Source organism: Pocillopora verrucosa, chromosome 8 (genome assembly GCF_036669915.1).
Source record: "Pocillopora verrucosa isolate sample1 chromosome 8, ASM3666991v2, whole genome shotgun sequence".
Taxonomy (NCBI): Eukaryota; Metazoa; Cnidaria; class Anthozoa; order Scleractinia; family Pocilloporidae; genus Pocillopora; species Pocillopora verrucosa.
The window spans coordinates 5,515,561-5,534,063 of record NC_089319.1 but is presented as its reverse complement, the minus strand read 5'-3'; the positions used below and the strand labels follow the sequence as shown (position 1 = coordinate 5,534,063).

The 18,503-nt window shown below is 36.9% G+C and overlaps 4 protein-coding genes across 5 annotated transcripts; 3 read left to right on the top strand and 1 right to left on the bottom strand.

Moving 5' to 3' along the window:
* The first annotated feature begins 389 nt into the window (after nt 1-389).
* On the top strand, nt 390-8,542 carry LOC131797241 (uncharacterized). The gene is made up of 6 exons (XM_059114861.2): nt 390-589; nt 1,828-1,933; nt 2,655-3,270; nt 3,508-3,605; nt 4,131-4,610; nt 5,954-8,542. Exons 1-6 carry the CDS (start codon nt 537-539, stop codon nt 6,233-6,235), a joined length of 1,635 nt encoding a protein of 544 aa, XP_058970844.2. The 5' UTR covers nt 390-536; the 3' UTR covers nt 6,236-8,542.
* Nucleotide 8,543: 1 nt separating this feature from the next.
* On the bottom strand, nt 8,544-12,943 carry LOC131797229 (ribonuclease H2 subunit A-like). The gene is made up of 8 exons (XM_059114852.2): nt 12,803-12,943; nt 12,640-12,711; nt 12,424-12,550; nt 11,547-11,634; nt 10,748-10,885; nt 10,400-10,484; nt 9,917-10,040; nt 8,544-8,837 (listed from the first exon to the last, which is right to left on the bottom strand). The coding sequence occupies exons 1-8, from the start codon at nt 12,924-12,926 to the stop codon at nt 8,693-8,695; spliced, it is 903 nt and encodes a 300-aa protein (XP_058970835.1). The 5' UTR covers nt 12,927-12,943; the 3' UTR covers nt 8,544-8,692.
* A 132-nt stretch (nt 12,944-13,075) lies between these two features.
* On the top strand, nt 13,076-16,249 carry LOC131796674 (uncharacterized). 2 transcript variants are annotated; one of them, XM_066170630.1, is made up of 5 exons: nt 13,076-13,478; nt 13,949-14,012; nt 14,396-14,561; nt 15,240-15,513; nt 15,899-16,249. In XM_066170630.1, exons 1-5 carry the CDS (start codon nt 13,139-13,141, stop codon nt 16,069-16,071), a joined length of 1,017 nt encoding a protein of 338 aa, XP_066026727.1. In that variant the 5' UTR covers nt 13,076-13,138; the 3' UTR covers nt 16,072-16,249. The 2 variants fall into 2 exon arrangements, with proteins under 2 accessions (XP_066026727.1, XP_058970267.2); XM_059114284.2 differs by having other exon boundaries at nt 15,896-16,249.
* Nucleotides 16,250-16,327: 78 nt separating this feature from the next.
* On the top strand, nt 16,328-18,436 carry LOC131797055 (actin, cytoskeletal 1-like). Its single transcript, XM_059114675.2, has 3 exons — nt 16,328-16,685; nt 16,769-16,876; nt 17,418-18,436. Exons 1-3 carry the CDS (start codon nt 16,437-16,439, stop codon nt 18,186-18,188), a joined length of 1,128 nt encoding a protein of 375 aa, XP_058970658.2. The 5' UTR covers nt 16,328-16,436; the 3' UTR covers nt 18,189-18,436.
* Nucleotides 18,437-18,503: the final 67 nt, after the last annotated feature.

The window sequence follows — 18,503 nt, the reverse complement described above, 5'->3', positions numbered from 1 at the left end:
CTATTGAAGCTGTTCATTAATATCACAATATACGAGAATAGAGTGACCACTTCTTGGGTTTTTTAAAAATTATTTGGCTAACAATAAACATTGACAAAATCCTGTGACATAATCGATGTTTGCTACGTACATTTCAGTCCCCCACCTATTGTAACCCCAAGAGATCTATAAATAGGAAAATCGTCATATTCTACTTTTGTTTTGTCTACCTACTAGTAATAGTTCTCACTAAAACTACAACGGCCTTGTTTTTTTTTTTCTTAATTTAAGAAATTGACGAACGCATCGTAATATATAAAAACTTTATTTTTTGTGTTTACGATATTTTCATCGCCTTGTCACACTTCTGCTCTACTCCTATCACGTGGTAACATATCATGTGACATCGACGCCCGTGTCTCCATTCTCTCGCAAATCAGCTGGCGGGATAATAGAGCAGTTTGCAGTATTTGCTGTCGATTGACGAGACCGTGTACCAGCTTCAGTAGTCTGTCTTACGCATACAAAGAACTTGATTACGCTGTTTCATCAAAAACATGACAGGCCATGTGTCTGTTACGTCCAGGACTTCTCAAGCGACCCTTGTAAGGTAAGCCACGATTGCGTTGACCTGTGCAGTTTGGCTGGCCTGAATGCCTGGATGGTTTAAATGGACTGAGCATTCGTTTAAAACATGGATCTTGACTTACTCTGTAAAAATAATTCGCAGATGATCAATATTCCAAAAGTTTTCCTTCTTTTATTCACTTCCGGATCGATGATGTTGATTTTAATCCATTGGAGATTCGATTCGGCTGTTCGATTACATCGATTTACTGACAAACGCTTACACCCGCACGCTCACACCTTGCAAATACATTTAGACAGTTGATGTTTCATGAAGGCAGTGAAAATTTAAACATGATCGCTTGAAGTGAAAAGTTCGACTGAAACAGGTTTCAAGGCCTTCCCCATGGAATCAATTATTTCCGGTTTCGCTTTCCTGCTTCCACGCTAACACCCGCACGCTTACATCTTTCACGTGCATCTAGGCAGTCAATGTTTCATGAAGGCAGTAAAAATTTAAACATGATCGCTTGAAACGAAAGGTTCGACTGAAACAGTTTTCGAGGCCTTCCCCATGGAATCAATTATCAATCCGGTTTTGCGTTCCTGATTACACGCTGTAGTGTAAACACTACCGCGTGACAGATTCAATTTTTTAACAGCTGTATTGGTTCCCGATCCCGTTATTCTTTTTCCCGGGAACAAGGACAAATTTTGAGATCTCATCAGGACTTCAAATTCAATTATAAGCTTCTTCAAAGTTGTCAATATTACCAAAAAGTTCAGTTGCGGTAGAAAAAGTAGGTGCGCTGTGCGCGTTTACTCAGCTGTAGCTATGTAGCGTATAGCAATACAAATGTAATTGTCTTGGAAACAAAAATGTGAAAGTGCAACACGTATTCCAGTAGTAGCCCTTTTCACTTAATCAGTTTACAGGCTATATGAAAATGAACGACAAACCGAAAGAACAAAAATAATTAATGAATACAAAAAAAAAGGATATCAAATCAAAATGAAATATGATTCCCCAGATAACTTTCTCAAGTCATTTCTATATTTAGTACACATCAGGATATGGTCAAACTGTAGTGGTTACCATTAATCTTAAGTGTAAAATACTGTTACTTTCATGAATGAAAAGGAAAAAAGGAAACAAAGTTAAAAAATTCAAGGTTAGGAAAGAAGTGGTGATTAAAAAAAAAAAGGAAAAACTTGAAAGGTCCTTACACAGGTAAAGCTGTACTTATGTGATATGTTTACATTTTTCTTTACCATAACCAGACCCTCAGCTTGGCAGCAGTTTACAGATTTTGCAAATGTTCTGAAGGCTTTTATAGGAACAAGCTATTTGGCATTACCATTTGCTTTTAGTAAGAGTGGATTAGTGGTGAGTTAATTTAATGTCTTTTAACCTTTTAACTCCCAAGATTTCATTAGTAATTCTCCTTACAGTCTGCCACACAATTTATGTGATGTTAGTTTGGAGAATTAAAGATTGGATCAACCAATAATCCCATAATTGAAAATTTTCTTTATTCTCATTACTCATCTGCTTGATATCATACAGATGATGTGAGGAGAAATTCTGTCTTGGTGGGACTTAAAGGGACTTAAAGGGTTAACCCCTTTACACTCTTACATCAGTATGCAGATTTTCCATACATTTCCTTAGGTGTTGACAGAGATAATTTGTTTAACAGTCAATAGAGATAATTTACAGTATTTTTGGGACCTCAATGTGTAATTCACGGGTGATATTCTAAGGAGAAATTAGATGTTAGTCACTTTTTGGGTGAAAGGTTACAATAAGTTCTATTTGCTGCAATCAAAGGCTGAAGTGAGAACCATCAGCTTTTTAAAATTCACTGCATTAGCAGATTACATAATTTAATCAACTTAAAAACTGGTAACAAATTTTTTCACCTGCTAAGAAACTACATGTAATAACCTAGGAATTCTGTCTACTACATTTTATATGGGCAAGGTTGAGTTGACATGTTGAAGGACTTAGCCCAGTTTTATGGTGAGAAACAACTACACAGGGCTAATGAAGTCTTAATTGTTACATGTTGGAATTCTAATTTCTTTGCAATGTTGTTAAATTACAGCTTGGAGCTGTTGGACTAGTAATCATTGCCTTAATAACAGACCATTGCTGTCAACTTATAATTAAATGCAAAAATGCTGCTGTGGATATGATTCTTAACTCAACTCCAAGATACCAAGAACTCCGAACAGAAGCTTTGTATGACGAGATGGAAAAAGTCAAGGAGACTATTGAAAAGGAAATGACACTTGGTGACATTGGAAAAATCGCAGTTGGACCATGGGGATTGAGACTTGTCAACACAGCATTAATAATCACACAGTTAGGGTTCTGCGTTGCTTATTTCATCTTTATTGGAAATACCATAGGAGAAATGTTTCCTCTCAAATACAAATCTGAGACTGTGATCCCAGTTGTAAATGCAACATTGTCTGAACCAACTAGTGCTACAAGAATGACCCACTACTCAACGATATGGATGAACTCCTCTTCAACGATACCTCCACTCCATAGCACTAAGACAGCACCTAAATTCTCCCTCCTTGTATTAATTCCTTTCCCTTTCCTTGTTGCGATGGCCTTTGTGAAGAGCATTCGTAAACTTGGACCAATCAGCGGTGTTGCTAATGTGACACTACTTGCTGGTTTTTTTGGGCTTCTTGCATTTCTGTTGAGGGGTAAGCACTAACCGTGTACAACTGCCTAATGTAGAATTTCTTTAGTAAATGAAAATATTGTTAGTAGTAGTTGAATCTCCTGCCAGCTGTATGCTTTGTGTGGTTACCTTGATTGATTTTTCTCATTACTTCCACATTAATCTTGACGCTATGTGAAATTAGCATAAACATAAATAAATATAAAGTTTAGCTCTAAACAAAAGATGTATTTTATCAAATTCTTATCTGATCTGGTAGGTTTGAAGTTTCATCTGAAAAATGTCAGTTACGCCACACTGTCCACCTTCCCAATCTTCTTTGGACAGCTGACGGGAGCTTATGAGGGGATAGGAACTGTGAGTGCTGAATTTTTATTGTCAAAAAAATTTTTTCAACAAAAAACTTAAACTTTTTACTTTGTTGTTAAGCTTAACCTCATAATGTTCTTGTTACTTAAAATTTACAATAATTTTGTTATCTCAGTGTTTGACACATGATCACCATTTGAGGGCAAATTGGAACCTGCCTCGTGACTTATTTGGTTTGTGCATCTCAGTAATGGGCATCACAGGTTCATGTCCTGTGAATTCTCAAGTTCTTTCCAAGCTAGTTTGATTATTTTAATTTTAAATTAACTTATTCCTATTATTACTTACTTAGGAGTATCATGAACAAATATAGTTGTGGGAGAAAAGTGTTAAATAACAGAAGAAAAGATTCTCTGCATCTCAATCAGAAAAAGCTCAAGCCATTGAAATTTAGTCAAAGAATTCATGTCGATGGCATGATAATTCTGCAATATCTAGTATAAAATGAACACCTTGAACTCTTTGAGTTACTTAAAATTATGTTGTCAAATTAAATCCTCTTGTTATTTGTAGGTAATACCTATTGAATCCAGCATGGCAGAGAACCGGCCTCGTTTCCCCCTGTACCTTCACATAGCACTAGCACAAGTCTCTTTCATTCTTGGTTCATTTGGAATACTTGGTTACATGATCTATGGCAGCACTGTTCCACAGATTGTAACAGATAGGCTGCAGACAGGGACTGTGGCACAGTTAGTGCGGCTCACACTTATCATAGCTGTTATGATGACCTACCCTCTCCAACTCTACCCAGTTATTGAAATTGCGGAGTCTGTTTTATTCACTAAGATCCATTCCAAAAGTAAATCTCACCTAGGTGCAGTTATTGCAGGTCCAAGTATGGATCCAGATAGCAATCCAGTTTCTCCTGTGGACTCTAATAGCATTGACTCTCACTATCCTGTGTCAAACTCACCAGATGATTTGTCCACCAGTGTAAATTCAGAGACTCAAGTTCTTATTCCAAAGGAGACAGAAGAACTTCAGTTTAAGGTACAGTTGTATTCAGAGATAGCCAACTATCACATGGAACAAATTATGGGCATTTTTTAACCTGTTTCACCCTAAGATCAATATGCATATTCTCCATACTGTTTTCTATGAATTTCCTAAGGTGTTGATAAGGAGATTTTGCTTAACAGTAAAGAACTCCTGTACTTGTTGATCATTTCCGTTATTCTCATGATCTTAATGATTGATTTAACCCTTTCACTCCCAAGGTCTAATTAGTAATTCTCCTTACTATCTGCCATACAATTCTTATGATGTTAGTCCAGAGAATTTGGTACTGGATCAACTAATAATCCCATAATTGATATTCTTCTCTATTCTCATCGCCTACCTACTTAAAATTGTATTGATATCGTAAGGAGAAATTCTGTCTTGGTCACTTGTTGGAGTGAAAGGGTTAATTATGATATTGTAAGGAGACTTCTGGGTTTAAGGGTTGGAACAATTTTCAAATTGGTGTGTTAAAACATGGTTTTTCATTTTTATTTAATTGATGCAGTAGGCTTGTTTTGTGGGACTCAGTTTTAAACAATAAAAGGGTGTGGTCATGAAAAAAACCACCCCGTAAAACATTGATGCTTATGGTTATGTAGAAAAACATACACACTCAAGTAAAGCAATGATCTCCTCAGGTGAGCTGCAATTTAAGCATTTGCAGAGAAGAAGCCATTAATTCAGATGTGAGGCAACATCCAAGTTTTGTACTAAGGGCAAAAGCCAAGGGGGAGGCATTGAATTGGGACAGGATGATTTACTGGCCAAGAGAGTCTTAGACTCCAAAAGAGCATTGTGAAATTGACCCAAAAACAGAATTTCCCCCCCCCCAACTTTCACTCTCAAGATCTCATTAGCAATTCTTCCTAACATCTGCCATAAAATACTCATGATGTCAATTTGGAGAATTTGGCATTGTATCAACTTGTAGTCCCCTAATTTAGTTTTCTTCTTTATTCCTTCACTTGACTGCCCGATATTGTATTGATGTTGTAAGGAGAAATTCTGTCTTGGTCACTGATGGGAGTGAAAGGGTTAGACTGCAACTCACCTGAGGGGATCAGGGTTAAAATGAACTCCCTGACCAAATCTATCAGCTGTAATAAGCATACTAGTAATATTATTATATTATTATTATAATTATGATATTTAGTGTGATTAGTTGAAAACTTTTAACTTGAAAAGACCTTTACTGCATTAGTCTTACATCCCAACCACAGTAACTTGTTATGCACATGTAAGGTATGTTTGGAACTCTTATTTCTTACTCAATAAACAGAGAGCTGTTTTCAAGCTTGTTTTATCTGTACTTTACTACTTTTGTTTCTCAGACAGCAACTTGGAAGAGGAATTTACTTCGTGCAGTGCTAGTAACTATAACAGCAGGGATAGCCATTGCACTCAAGAGTAAATTTGCCTATGTGAGTGCTCTGACTGGTTCATTAGGAAGCTCAGTGTTGGCTTACATTCTACCATGCATATTTCACATCGTCCTGTACAAAAACACCAATTCTGTAGCTGTAGTTATAAAGGACATAATTATTGTGGTATTTGGTATAGTCGGTGGTGTTGTGGGTGTGGTCATTACTATTCAAGATATGGTCAAGGATTAATCTTAGTAAACTGAAACTTGCCTTTCATCATCCAGGCTTACAAATTTAGACACCAACATTTTACTGGTGGCCAGGGCAACCAAAATAGTAGCAGCTAGAAGTGTCGTAAAAATGAGATAAACAATTTTATACCACAATTCTTTTTTTTTTGTATTGTTTTCACCAAAAATTTTCTCTTGTCAGAATATTAAGTGTTAAGATTTCCCTTGAAACAGCAAATAAATTTTTTTTTTGTGCAACTGAAATTTAATTTCTTATGACTTAATGACTCAAGGTCACCAAATAGCAACTTTGAAAAGGGCCTGGATTGATAACCTGCTGTGTAACTCATGTTGTTCTGAAGGTTGGAAAAATGTGAATGTAGGAATGTTTCAGAGTGTTTCAAAAGAAACAAGCCATGCAGATGCTAGAAAACTGTTCCTAACTGTGATAGGAACTGTCTTTAGTTTGTGCTTTTGTGGTTTGCCCATGTATCCCAATCTTCAGTGCGATTGACCAAAACACTTTTAACTTTCCCAAAATATTTCAGATGTTCATGGTTTTTATATGCTGAACAGTAATAACCAACATGTTAGTTAACTTTTTAACTCCCAGGTCAAATTTGTAATTCTCCTTCCTGTCAACCATACAATTCTTATAATGTTAGTTCAGAGAAGTTATCATTGGATCAACTAATTTTCCTCAAATTGATATTTTTCATTATTCCCATCACTTATCTGGTTGATATTGTATTGATATTGTAAGGAGAAATTATGTCTTGGTCACTCATGGGAGTTAAAGGGTTAATGGTGAGTCCCTCAGTTTCCTTCTTGTTCACTAAAATAAACAAAAATGGCTCAAAATGAGGAGAACAATGATTTATTTAGTTTAATTACACTAATGATTACAATGGAAATTTGGATAGGAACTAAAACAGAATATTTGACTAAAGGAGATTGCCACACAAATGTTAAAATGATCTACAATAATTTGCAAATGTTATTGACAAGATTCATTAAAGATTTTATACCTTCAACAGATTACATTCAACATAACAAGGTTTACCTAAGTTTTTAAACAAATTTATAGTGTTTTAATTTATTTACAGCTTACCTGTGTACTTGATTTTATAATACACAATTATTGTAACACAGACCCAAGGTGTGTTAATTGATGATATCATGTGAAATTGGTTTATTATACATTTTTTTAAAATGATCTGCAAAAGCAGAAACTTCTCCCTGAGTTTTCAAAAGTTTGAGAATACTCTACAGATGGAGAGCTCAGAAACTTAGCAGACTTTGAACTCAACATAATAAATGCAACATCTGCTGCAGAAATTGTATCATCATGTCAACTTTACATGCTATTCTGGTGGAGCTCGCAGAGCATAGCCCCATAATTACACAAAATACTGTAGTAAACCATCAAGGTGAAAAAATTTGGATGTATGACTGTACAAGGTGGTACTTTTAACATGCCACGGCACGCCAACGCCACAGCTTTGTTCAGTAATCCAGTGGTCAGTGCACTGGGCTCCAAGTCAGACTACCCAGGTTCTAGTCCTAGCCAGGGCAAGGTGTTGTACCCTTGAGATGTGCGGGAAAAAAATGCGAGCTCCGCTTTTAGGCTTGGCTAAATCTATATATTATATTGATTAAATGGTCTCAGCCAATCAGATACCCTTTCACTCCCAAGATCTCATAAGTAAATCTCTGTACTGTCTCATATAATTCTCATGATATTAGAATTTAATATTGGATCAACCAATAATCCTTCAGTAATATTTTTCTTTATCCTAATCACTAGTCTACTTGATATTGTATTGATATAGTTAGGAGAAATTCTTTCTCAGTCACTAATGGGAGTTAAGGGTTATCAGCCTTAACAGTAGCACATAAGTTAACCCTTTACACTCTAAGATCAGTATGCATATTCTCCATACTGTTCTCTATAAATTTCCTAAGGTGCTGAAAAGGAGAATTTGCTTAATAATCAAGAGCTCCATTTTCATTATTCTTGTGACCTTGATGTATGATTTAGAGATGATATTGTAAGGTTTGATTGTAGCACATATATTTTTACCTGTTTTCCCATGAAGAAAAAATTGATAGAAAAGTTTAGGAATTAAATTATTATAAAATAATTAGAGGTTATAGAGTTAACTTTATAGTGAGAATACTTTGATATTTTTACTACATATTAATTAACCTGAGTAGGATGGAACTCTTTACTGAATGTTATGCAAACCCCTTCAGCATGTTACTGTAAGAGAAGAGATCATTTGAAACATTCTCAATCTGTAACTTTATTGAATAAAGGTGCGAGAGGTAGTAAATATTTTTCTAGTGTAGTTTATAAGGAGTTTTAAAGCAATCTTAGAAAAGGAACAACTTAATCAAAGAAAAGCACGAGAACTATGAAGTTACTTCCATAGTAGCTTATACACATGGTGGCTATTTTCAACAGTTTTCTTCTCTAGAAACTATTCACAGGTTCTAGATGACGGTCTCGGAAGAACTGGTGTCTTTGGTAAACAACTGAATCCTTTTTGGGAGCAAAAAAAGAAGTTATTGAAGCAGTCCCTGGTGGTGGGGAATCCTCATCACTGCCATCATCATCCCTGAAAATGTGATTTAAAATTACAAAAATCTCTATTAGAACATGTGACAACTGAAAGCAGAATATTGAGGAAAGTCTCACACACATTTGTCAGTTTCTTGATGTCAACATGAACTCTCTTTTTGTCACATAACAATGCATAGTATGGTCACTGAGCCAGGTGAGTTGTTTTAAAACAATAGTTTTCAAATTTCCTAGAGTACCAGGTGTCCACCATTTTCAGGGTAATACTTGCCTAAAGTCTGCAGAAATCAGCAAGAAAATATACCAGTGCTGTAAGAGCTCTGGACTCCCAGAGCTCACATGGTAGTGAAATTTTTCTTCCTCAATTTCTATTGACTTGCAGAACAGGGCACACTAGGAAAGTGGGACTGATTATTGACTACAATTTCCTTGTCAATTACTGTTATTTATACCAGTCTGGACTATTTTCCAAAAGTTTCAAAATGAAGCAAAATTTGATGAATTTGAGCCATAATTAGAAGGTTTCATGTTTTTTTTAATGTTTTTGTTGAGGTTTTTATGTTGTCTCATACTTTGATAGAGATAAAAATGGGATTTCATTGACTAACCATTTATACGTTTTTCCAGGTATGCTCTTACTGGTCAATAAGTGTGATCAGATGAGTGTGTAAATGCAGTTGAGTTTAGCTTTGCACATATTTTAAAGAAGTGTTCTGTGAAAGCAATTGAGGACTTCTTCCATGAAAACAAAACCTCATGTAGACACTCATGAGGTTGAAATAATTTTTGAAAGATTGTGGAAACTTTCAAGTGCATCTTCCAGTGCTCTCTTACCTGATCACCTATGCAGAGTAAATCACAATAAACTGGTCCAAAATATCTATTTTAGACCAGTAACAATAAATTGGGCTAGTTCATGCATGCTAGCTGAATTGAATGCAGGTTATATTCATCTATTTCAAGGCTGAAACTCGTGCAGAGTCTAGTTAATGAAAGGAGAGAGTTTTATTTAAGATACCTACAGACACCATGGTGTTATCTCCTGAATAAAATGGTTTCTGTGGTAATCACTTTTTTTTCACAAAACAATAATAACAAAAGATGCAGATAGCATACCAATGTACATCAACAGCTTTGTTATCCAAAATATTATTACATGTTGACCAACTGAATCGCACCAGTTGAGGAAAGCCAAAGACCTTGTCAACTGAATCAGATAACCACTTCTTGGTGGTAGGATCTATAGCAGTAGAGAAGATAATTTTTACCTAAAAATGTAAAATGGAGTTCCAGCAATGAACACCCAGGGAAAACAGTGACATATCTAAGTGGTTCCATGCTTTGGAAACTGAGATTGGCTCTGGTGCCTTGTGTGCCACTTGGTTTAGGTGCAGATTTTACCAGGGACACAGAGAAAAGGAACGTTAAAGCTGGCATGGGGAGGGATTGGGATTTTCGGTGGTGTAATATAACCTAACTATTGTTTCCAACATGTAACTTTGTTAGGGTTGTTCTAAATCAGAGCTTCCACATGAAAACATTAACAAAGAAGAGAACTACTTGGATTGATGAGAAACAAAATCTTTGGATAGTTCTTACCTGAAGGATAACCAGAACCATGTTCATTACCAAATTCAATGTTCTCAGGAAATTTCCATTCTTTCAATATTCTGTCTCTGGCAACCTAGCAATCAGTATGGAAAAATAGTCTGACTCAGTAACTTCGTTTGTGTGAAATAATTTGAGCGAGTTAAGAGGCAGTGTAAGAAAGAGCCATATTCCTTCAACTGATTGTTTGCTTGTTGGTTTTCAACCTTCTAACATTGCACTCATTCCTTAACCTGATGGAATAGAAAGATTCATAATTCTGTCAGTTACACATAAATACATGAAAATCTGCTTAATGTATACATTAAGTAATTAATGTAAAATCAAGTGTCTCATCACCTTTGCACAGATACTTGCAGCACTAACCACAGGGAACTTAGCATCAGCCTTAGGAGCCACAGTTATCTTGATTCCAGGAAAAATCTTTTGAAGTTTGTCTTGGTATTTGTCTGCTACTCCCACTGTGTCTACATAAATCTAAAAATGAATTCCACAATTTTAGAACCTTTTATTGAACTGGCTTATTTAAAACTGAGTTAGAATAATTCTAGAGTAAAACTCAGTTATCATGGACAATTGTTGGGCACATTAAATCTGAAATCACCATTATCCACAGGGGTTCTGATGTATGTCAAACAAACTTTGAAAACAATTGTCAATGATTCAGGGATGACTTGATCTCACCAAAGACTGAGTGGATAGTAAGGAGGTTCTTTTAATCTTGCGTATGTCACAGAGCACTGGTCTCCATCAAATTTCATGAAGTATACTTTGGAGGCAGGTTGTGAGTGAGCTATTACAATTACAAGAAAATTGTTATCCAAGGAGCTGAGAGGAAAATTTACCTTTGTGGTGTAACCCCTATCACAAGGGATACCTTCAAAACTAGAAAAAAAAAGTTCCCTGGATATAAGTGTTTGGTACATGAAAATGAAAAGTTCAAAGGTTGAGGGACAATTTGTTCCAGTCTGGCCCAAGGCTTCTCTCTGACATGATGATGTAAGAAGAGGCTACTCTGTAGTTTAAAACTGTACTGGATAAACTTAAAAAATAATAATAAAAAAGGGAACTTTAACACAAACACCACAGATTAAACCAACTTATGTCACCCACAACATTACCCCTATTTCTCCTTTACCTCATGGACATTAATGCCACTTGAGAGAAGAAGGTTTATTAGTCCAATGGCTGTGTCATGAGATATTTCATTCAGGCTGTATTTTGTTCTGGAAGTTAACATAGACACAGCTTTAATTTAATCAAATAAGAAAGATGATAAAGTTTGAGATTGTCATTAAAAAAAGAAATGCATCATTTGTCTTGCCAGGAACATGAGTGACACTTATGAACCTAATAAAGGTGTAGCTTATCACAGCGTTTTATGTACCTCAGTAATAGAGTATCAGAGTCTGAACCTTACAGGTTTGATTGTTCATAGGGATCCAGATTTTGTTCTTTGTCACATGCCCTTCACAATATAGAAAACATCTTTATGTACAAGTTTTATTTGTTTTCAAGAGTGTGAAGGGCAAGGAAACAGGAGAACAGGTTCAAAAGTCATATAATTAAAAAAGAAGGTGGGTGGGGGGGGAGGGGGTGAGTTGAAACCTTCTAAAGGAGGGGTATGGATATTTTTTGCAGCAACACTATGCCAAGCTCTCCATATTATGTAACAGTTTGTTCTTCATAGATACAGATGGATAGATGAAAAAAACAGGATCTTGTATGAACCAAATGGAAAACTAACGAGATAAAAGTATTAAATGCCAGTATTTTAGACATAAAACCTCAGTCAAGCCCAATACGACCTACTGACGTAGATGTAAATGAAGAGAAAGTAACCGCAATCCAGTGAAATCCTGTTTAAGTAAACACTGCTAATCCTAATCAGTTTGCTGTATTATGGTCTCACTGTATGGTGTTTGAGTACACAACCGAATGTTGAGCAGTTCCTGCCTCAAATCTTCCCTCCAACTGAAGAAAAACTGCTGTTTCTCAGAAAAAGCTTAATTCACCTTCTCAGCATACTGTTAGACAGGTAATTAGGTGATAAGATGTCAATTGCCCAACCAATGAACTCCTTGTTCTCATCAATGATTTTAAACAGATCCTCGCGCTGTTCCTCTGTAAGTGTTTTAGAATCTAATTGGAAACAAAATAAAAAGGAAAATTAGCTACATTTGTCGACATTTTAAATTCTCGAATTGTTTCAACAAGACTTATCAGCTTACCTGCAACTCCAAGATTTTTCACTTTTTCAGATTTTGTCAGAGGAAAATAACAGATTCCGTAAACCATCGGCCCTAAATATTTTACGGGAAAGATATAAGAACCTTATGTAAACTTAAAATAGGTCAAGGCTTCGAGCAAATGTCAAAAATGGCCACGTTTTACCTAGGACAGGTCCTCTTCCTGCTTCATCGATGCCAACACAACATGGTTCATTTAACGTTACTTCTGGTACCACAGATTTTAGGGTAAAATTTTGTGAATTATCTTGGAACGAACTGAGGTCCATTTTGTAGCAACTTAAACCTGTATTTCGCGCGTAATCGCGTAATATTGAAGTCGAGGCTCTTCACGACGGACGATTACGAATTTTTGCGAAAATATGACGGATGTTACCGAAGGTTTATTGACCCGTAATACAAAAGCGCGCGGGTTTTGAATAATTTTGATCCCAACAAGTAGGAATTCAGCCTTCAATTCTCTACCCTGCCTGTGAAAGCTATGGACAAAATGATGCCTTCTGAAGAAGAAGTTTTGCTCTTATGCAAGAAATACGACAAGATGAAACCAACCGTTCACGATGTCATGAAAGACGCGGAAAATCTCAACAAAAACTTTTCGTCCGCTGGCGTTTCTTTGATCCTAGAGTGTAGATTGCTAACTGCAGTTGCAAATCATCCTTGTTTTCTTCCCGAAAATCCTCTTAATGCTGAAGTACAAGTGAATTCACTGCTCCCGTACCTGTCCTCCTCCTGCTCTTGGGTTCGATCCATGGCTTGCAGCCTTATGAGAGTTTTTGCTTCGCGATTGGATCCCAAAGGTCAGCACATAGAAACACAAGGTGAGGAAAATGAGACAGCTGATGAATAAGTCTTCAGGTTGTGTCATTTACGATATATCTGAGTGTGAACTTGTACCCCTCGTGGAGTGGTGAAAGTTTAAGGGCGAGAGGAGAGGCAATACCACTGTTGATAGTCTAAGGTTTTTAACGTAAACTCTCCTTTTATTAAAAATAATCTACAAGAAACAATGGCCTTGTCGCGACCAGGTTGGCAAAAATTGCAACCTTTTGTCTTTCAAAGTGTTAAGATTTAATCACATCATGGCAATATTTACCCAGATTCCCACTAAATGAACCCCCTTTCTCCAAGGTAACTTATTCCCACTCTAAAAATTTATAGGACCATTCACATTTTCTTTTATTTGTTTTTTCTGGTTCTCTGCTGTACTTTGATATCTTCAGTAGAAATCAAGTTATACCTTTTTGTGACACTGTATGATTAGTTTTTGCTTTTTTATTTTGTCATCTAGTTGTTATAGTTTGCAAAAATCTTCAGACAACTTATGAGGAATCTTTTGCGGTTAAGGATACAAGGTCAGAGCTGTTTATTTGAAAGATTATCAGCTTACTGTACAATTGTGTAAGTCACAGATGATGTAAGCAACTCAAACAAAGCTAATACAACCCACAGATAATTCATCAACCTCTCCAATTTTAGAAATAACCCACATGTTTTCTCCTCTGCTGTTACTGTCCTTCAAGAAAATGACCTCACACATTGACCTTGTTAACTTGGAAAAAGATCAACCCTCATGGACCAACAAAATTCACAACTTTACCATGATTTCACTACCTTCCTGTGTCACTATTTAACAAAGGCACTAATTCCATTCCTACTACATTGTTAATATCCATTTGACATATGGGTGAGTTTTAACATGTCAATTACTGCTCCCCCTATATTTTACATTATACAGGTTTCATCTTTGTCAAGTTATAGCCTGTTCATCACTTTGCTACATCACCATTTCCTGGGCAGCTCTCCTTCCCCTCAGTGCTATAAAGTTTGTTCTCTTAACTTTGAAAACTGTTCTGAGCATTCTGAACAATCCAGGAGAGTGTACAAGTTCATTTCTTTATCAGGTAAGTTTTTGAAAAATTAAAAAAGGCATGCAATATCAATCTTTTAGATTAATTACTCTACACTTTGGAAGACTGGTACCCACCCCAAACTTCTTTTGTCTCAAGAGGCTTCAAATAGTTAATGCTTGAATTTTACTCACTAAGGCAATCTTGATAATTGCTATGGCAATTGCAATTAATTTAGGAAAACAATAGGCCCTTAAGAACTAGGCTAACATCCTACAAACACCACAGGCCTGACTGGCTGGCAGTTGTTTGGGGGCTCTATGAAAACAAAGGTGACAGAGCCTTCAAAATGAGTAGCCAAGCTTCAAGTGGAGTCTCAAGTTTTGCCACTCAGTGCCTCTAAGCTTACACATAACCAACAGCTGAGAAAGCTCTAACATTAAGCCACCTCTCCCCCCTTCCCTTCCTGTGGCTCCTTTGCAGACTAGAGGTTGATTAAGACCAACGGGGTGAGAGAAAACCAAATGGTAAAAAACGTGGATAACCACGGGAAGGAAAGGATAAAATACACACAAATGCACCAAAACTGTGATATAAAACTTTTAAAAGTCCAACTTGTATACCAATTTTCTAAAGAGTGGGCCAAATGTTTCTTGAAATATGCTCTTATTCTCAGATAGTTTATAATTAGACAGAACACTTTACAACCATGGAATATCTCTAATGTTACAGGTAGCTCTGGATGGTCTTGGGAAGCTACTCAAGTGTCCTGCAACATGGAATGTTTTATCAATGTTAGAGAAACAAGATACACTGACAAAATATATGGGAATATTTCTTGAAAAGGAAAGATCTACTGATGATGTCAATATAACTGCTCGAATGCTGGAGGTTATTGACGATGCTGATGTCCTTCATGCCATCCTGAATTTACCAGATAAACATGTCGTTGGAAAATTGGTCAAGTATTTACTGGACCTCTTACCTCCAATCACTTCATCAGCTGGTAAGTCTATGATAAAAACAAGGTAATTTTATGTTATCAACTGAGTTGATAAAGTAAATTGGCCACAATAAAGAGTTTCAAAGTTTATGTTTCGAGTGTTAGCCCCACTCAATCACTCTGTTGAAGGGCTAATGCTTGAAATGTCAGTTTTAAAACTCTTACAATGGCTGATTTATCTTATCAACTTACTTGATAATACTAAATTACCCTGTTATAATCTCTCACCAATGCAGGACCAAAGTTAATTTAGAAACTTAGCCCCTTTAAGATAAAACAAGTCTTTGGTGAAGATATTATCCAACCTATATAATTACCACTGAGCAGATTGAATGCTAGGGAATTCTTTGAGTAAAAGTAATCTGGTTTTTTTGTCTTCTTACAGAAGCCCCACTCTTAGACCTCAGATGGAAGTCCCTGAGTATCATTTACACATTGCTTCAGCTGGCTAAAACTAAGGAACTCTCTCAACTGGATGTTTTATTTGACAGAGGGTGTTGTGATACTGAAAAAGTTAACAGACTTTACACTGTAGTAAAAAGGAAATTTCAGTTTGACTAATTATCTTACTCTCTTTCCCTTCATGTATAATTCCCCCACTGTTGTAAATATTAATAACATGAAAAACAAAACAAAACAAAAGCAAAAACAAAACATAACAGAGAAGCAACTTGAATAAAAACTGTCATACCAAGGAAATAAATTTTGGTTTTCAGATCCTAAGAGATGAAAATTCGAAAAGACTTTGAGCGAAATTATAGATGTAGGAAAATTCAAAATAATTTCGAACGTAGACTGCCCCATGAAAAAAACATATTAACTGTTACGTGACAACCCTTGTCACGCAATAATTTCCCTTAGTCCTCTATAATTTCTCCTCCCGAGAGTAAGTGAATAGCAGAAAAGCTAAGGTCAGGAAAAACAGAATGTCGCTCGCCAAAGCTGTTGTTTTGGATAATGGGTCTGATACAATCAAAGCGGGATTTGCTAAAGACGAGTCTCCTCAAGTAGAGTTTACCTCCGTCGTTGGTCATCCAAAGTACGCGAAATTACAAGAACAAGCAGATCGCGAAGATCTGCTCGTCGGAAATGGTGCCTTGGATAAGAGGGGCGATCTGGATCTTACATACCCAGTAAAGAACTCGATCATAACTAACTGGGATGACATGGAAACGGTGATTTAAATTCAAATTGTGTCAGGATCTAACAAGGAAAAGTTAAAACAATTATGTATTAAGATATGAATGTTATGTTGCAGATCTGGCATTACACTTTCGCCCAGCTGGGTGTAAGTCCCGAACAACGCCCCGTTCTTCTGACAGAAGCCCCATTTAATCCACAAGTAAACAGAGAGAAGACAACAGAGGTAACTGAAAATAGTTCGTGAAGCCTAAACAGATCTCTGCACAGAGCGAGATGTGCTGGACAGCTTATATGAAGTGGGTGGTCAGTCCACAGTCACGCGAACGAGAGATCAGAACCACTTTACGCCTAAAGCCAATAATTTCGAGATATGGAAGAATATCAATCAATAATCAAAGCATCTTTGCAGTTTTCCGCCGATGAAATATTCGAAAAAATGTCTCAATAGAAATATACAGGACTTAGGAGGAGTGCGAATATGGCGGCCGGAAATTCAAGCAAACCTATTAAGTGTTTAGTTTCGCTAGGAAAGCATCGCCGTAGCTCCATTTTGACCTAGAAAAATGTTCGCCCAAGCTTTTCAGCAATGTCCACCGAAACATTTTGCTACTGATTTAGGATAGGGACGAAAAAACTGGTAAAGGCGATTTACGGGGAAGCAGAGACTCAAAATATCTCTATTCAGGTTTAGTTTTTATACTCTAAACAATGCCAGCGTGGGAGGCAAGTGCTTCAGTTAATTTCTGTTATCTCTATTTCAATAGATCATGTTCGAGACCTTCCATACACCAGCGATGTATTTAGCTCCAGCACCTGTCCTGTCTCTCTACGCCTCTGGCCGTAAGGATGGTATCGTCCTCCAGAGTGGTTTCGGCGTCAGTTACGCCGTCCCTATCAGTGAAGGTTTCGCTCTTCGCCAGAACGTTTCGAGTCTCGATTTGGCCGGTACGAATTTGACAGATTATCTCACAAAGATTCTGGGCGAACGGGGCAAGACTCTAACCGAGCACAGATTAGCAAGAGATGTTAAAGAGAGGCTTTGCTATGTCGCTCAGGACTTTGAAAAGGAGATGAGTACTGCTGCCTCTGATCCGAGCTTGCAGAGAAGCTATGAACTCTCTGATGGCCAGTTTGTCACTCTTGGCGACGAGAGATTTAGATGTCCCGAGGTTCTGTTCCAGCCCTCCATGGCTGACAATAGTTTAGCGTTGTCACCCGGCATCCATCAGCTCGTATTTGAGTCCATCGTGAAGTGCAACGAAGACATCAGAAATGAAATGTACGCCAATGTTGTCTTGTCTGGTGGCTCCACTATGTTCAAAGGAATTGCTGAAAGAGTGCAGAAGGAGATCACTGGACTCGCCGGGGCTTCACCTACAAGAAAGGTCAAGATCATTGCTCCTCCTGAGCCTAAATACTCTGCATGGATTGGGGGATCAATCCTGGCTTCGTTATCGGATTTTCAGTCCATGTGGATCTCTAAGCAAGAATATGATGAAGAGGGCCCCGCTGTTGTCAACCGCAAATGCCTATAGCTATTAAAAAAATTTGAACCCGTCCATGATTCTGTACGGCGTTGGCTTTGAGTTGTTGATGAATATAGACAAAACTTGATCTAATGAAGAATAATTTAGATGTAAACAGAAAGATTTGTTTCAGTGTCTATGTGTTAACTCTAAAATGATCACCAACTGAGGTACTTCTTGATCCATGTGCAAATTCACCTTGTTAACATAAAGGAAATATACAGAGAACAGTATGGAGAATATACTTAGTTATCAGGTTGCTGTGTTTACTGAAGCCCTTCCCACCATGCCACTCCTCAAAACAGATCTTCTCCGAACGCGACT

What these genes read in the sequence shown, in the direction of transcription:
- LOC131797055 (XM_059114675.2), top strand. Translation starts at nt 16,437, where the DNA reads ATGTCGCTCGCCAAAGCTGTTGTTTTGGATAATGGGTCTGATACAATC. An exon ending in ACTGGGATGACATGGAAACG is followed by an intron (nt 16,686 to 16,768) that starts GTGATTTAAATT and finishes GTTATGTTGCAG; the next exon opens with ATCTGGCATTACACTTTCGC. An exon ending in ACAGAGAGAAGACAACAGAG is followed by an intron (nt 16,877 to 17,417) that starts GTAACTGAAAAT and finishes CTATTTCAATAG; the next exon opens with ATCATGTTCGAGACCTTCCA.
- LOC131797241 (XM_059114861.2), top strand. Translation starts at nt 537, where the DNA reads ATGACAGGCCATGTGTCTGTTACGTCCAGGACTTCTCAAGCGACCCTT. An exon ending in TCTTGCATTTCTGTTGAGGG is followed by an intron (nt 3,271 to 3,507) that starts GTAAGCACTAAC and finishes CTGATCTGGTAG; the next exon opens with GTTTGAAGTTTCATCTGAAA. An exon ending in CTTATGAGGGGATAGGAACT is followed by an intron (nt 3,606 to 4,130) that starts GTGAGTGCTGAA and finishes TGTTATTTGTAG; the next exon opens with GTAATACCTATTGAATCCAG.
- LOC131796674 (XM_059114284.2), top strand. Translation starts at nt 13,139, where the DNA reads ATGGACAAAATGATGCCTTCTGAAGAAGAAGTTTTGCTCTTATGCAAG. An exon ending in TTTGCGGTTAAGGATACAAG is followed by an intron (nt 14,013 to 14,395) that starts GTCAGAGCTGTT and finishes TACATTATACAG; the next exon opens with GTTTCATCTTTGTCAAGTTA. An exon ending in CAAGTTCATTTCTTTATCAG is followed by an intron (nt 14,562 to 15,239) that starts GTAAGTTTTTGA and finishes CTAATGTTACAG; the next exon opens with GTAGCTCTGGATGGTCTTGG.
- LOC131797229 (XM_059114852.2), bottom strand. Translation starts at nt 12,926, where the DNA reads ATGGACCTCAGTTCGTTCCAAGATAATTCACAAAATTTTACCCTAAAA. An exon ending in CTGCAAGTATCTGTGCAAAG is followed by an intron (nt 10,485 to 10,747) that starts GTGATGAGACAC and finishes ACTGATTGCTAG; the next exon opens with GTTGCCAGAGACAGAATATT. An exon ending in AAAGCTGTTGATGTACATTG is followed by an intron (nt 8,838 to 9,916) that starts GTATGCTATCTG and finishes TCACATTTTCAG; the next exon opens with GGATGATGATGGCAGTGATG.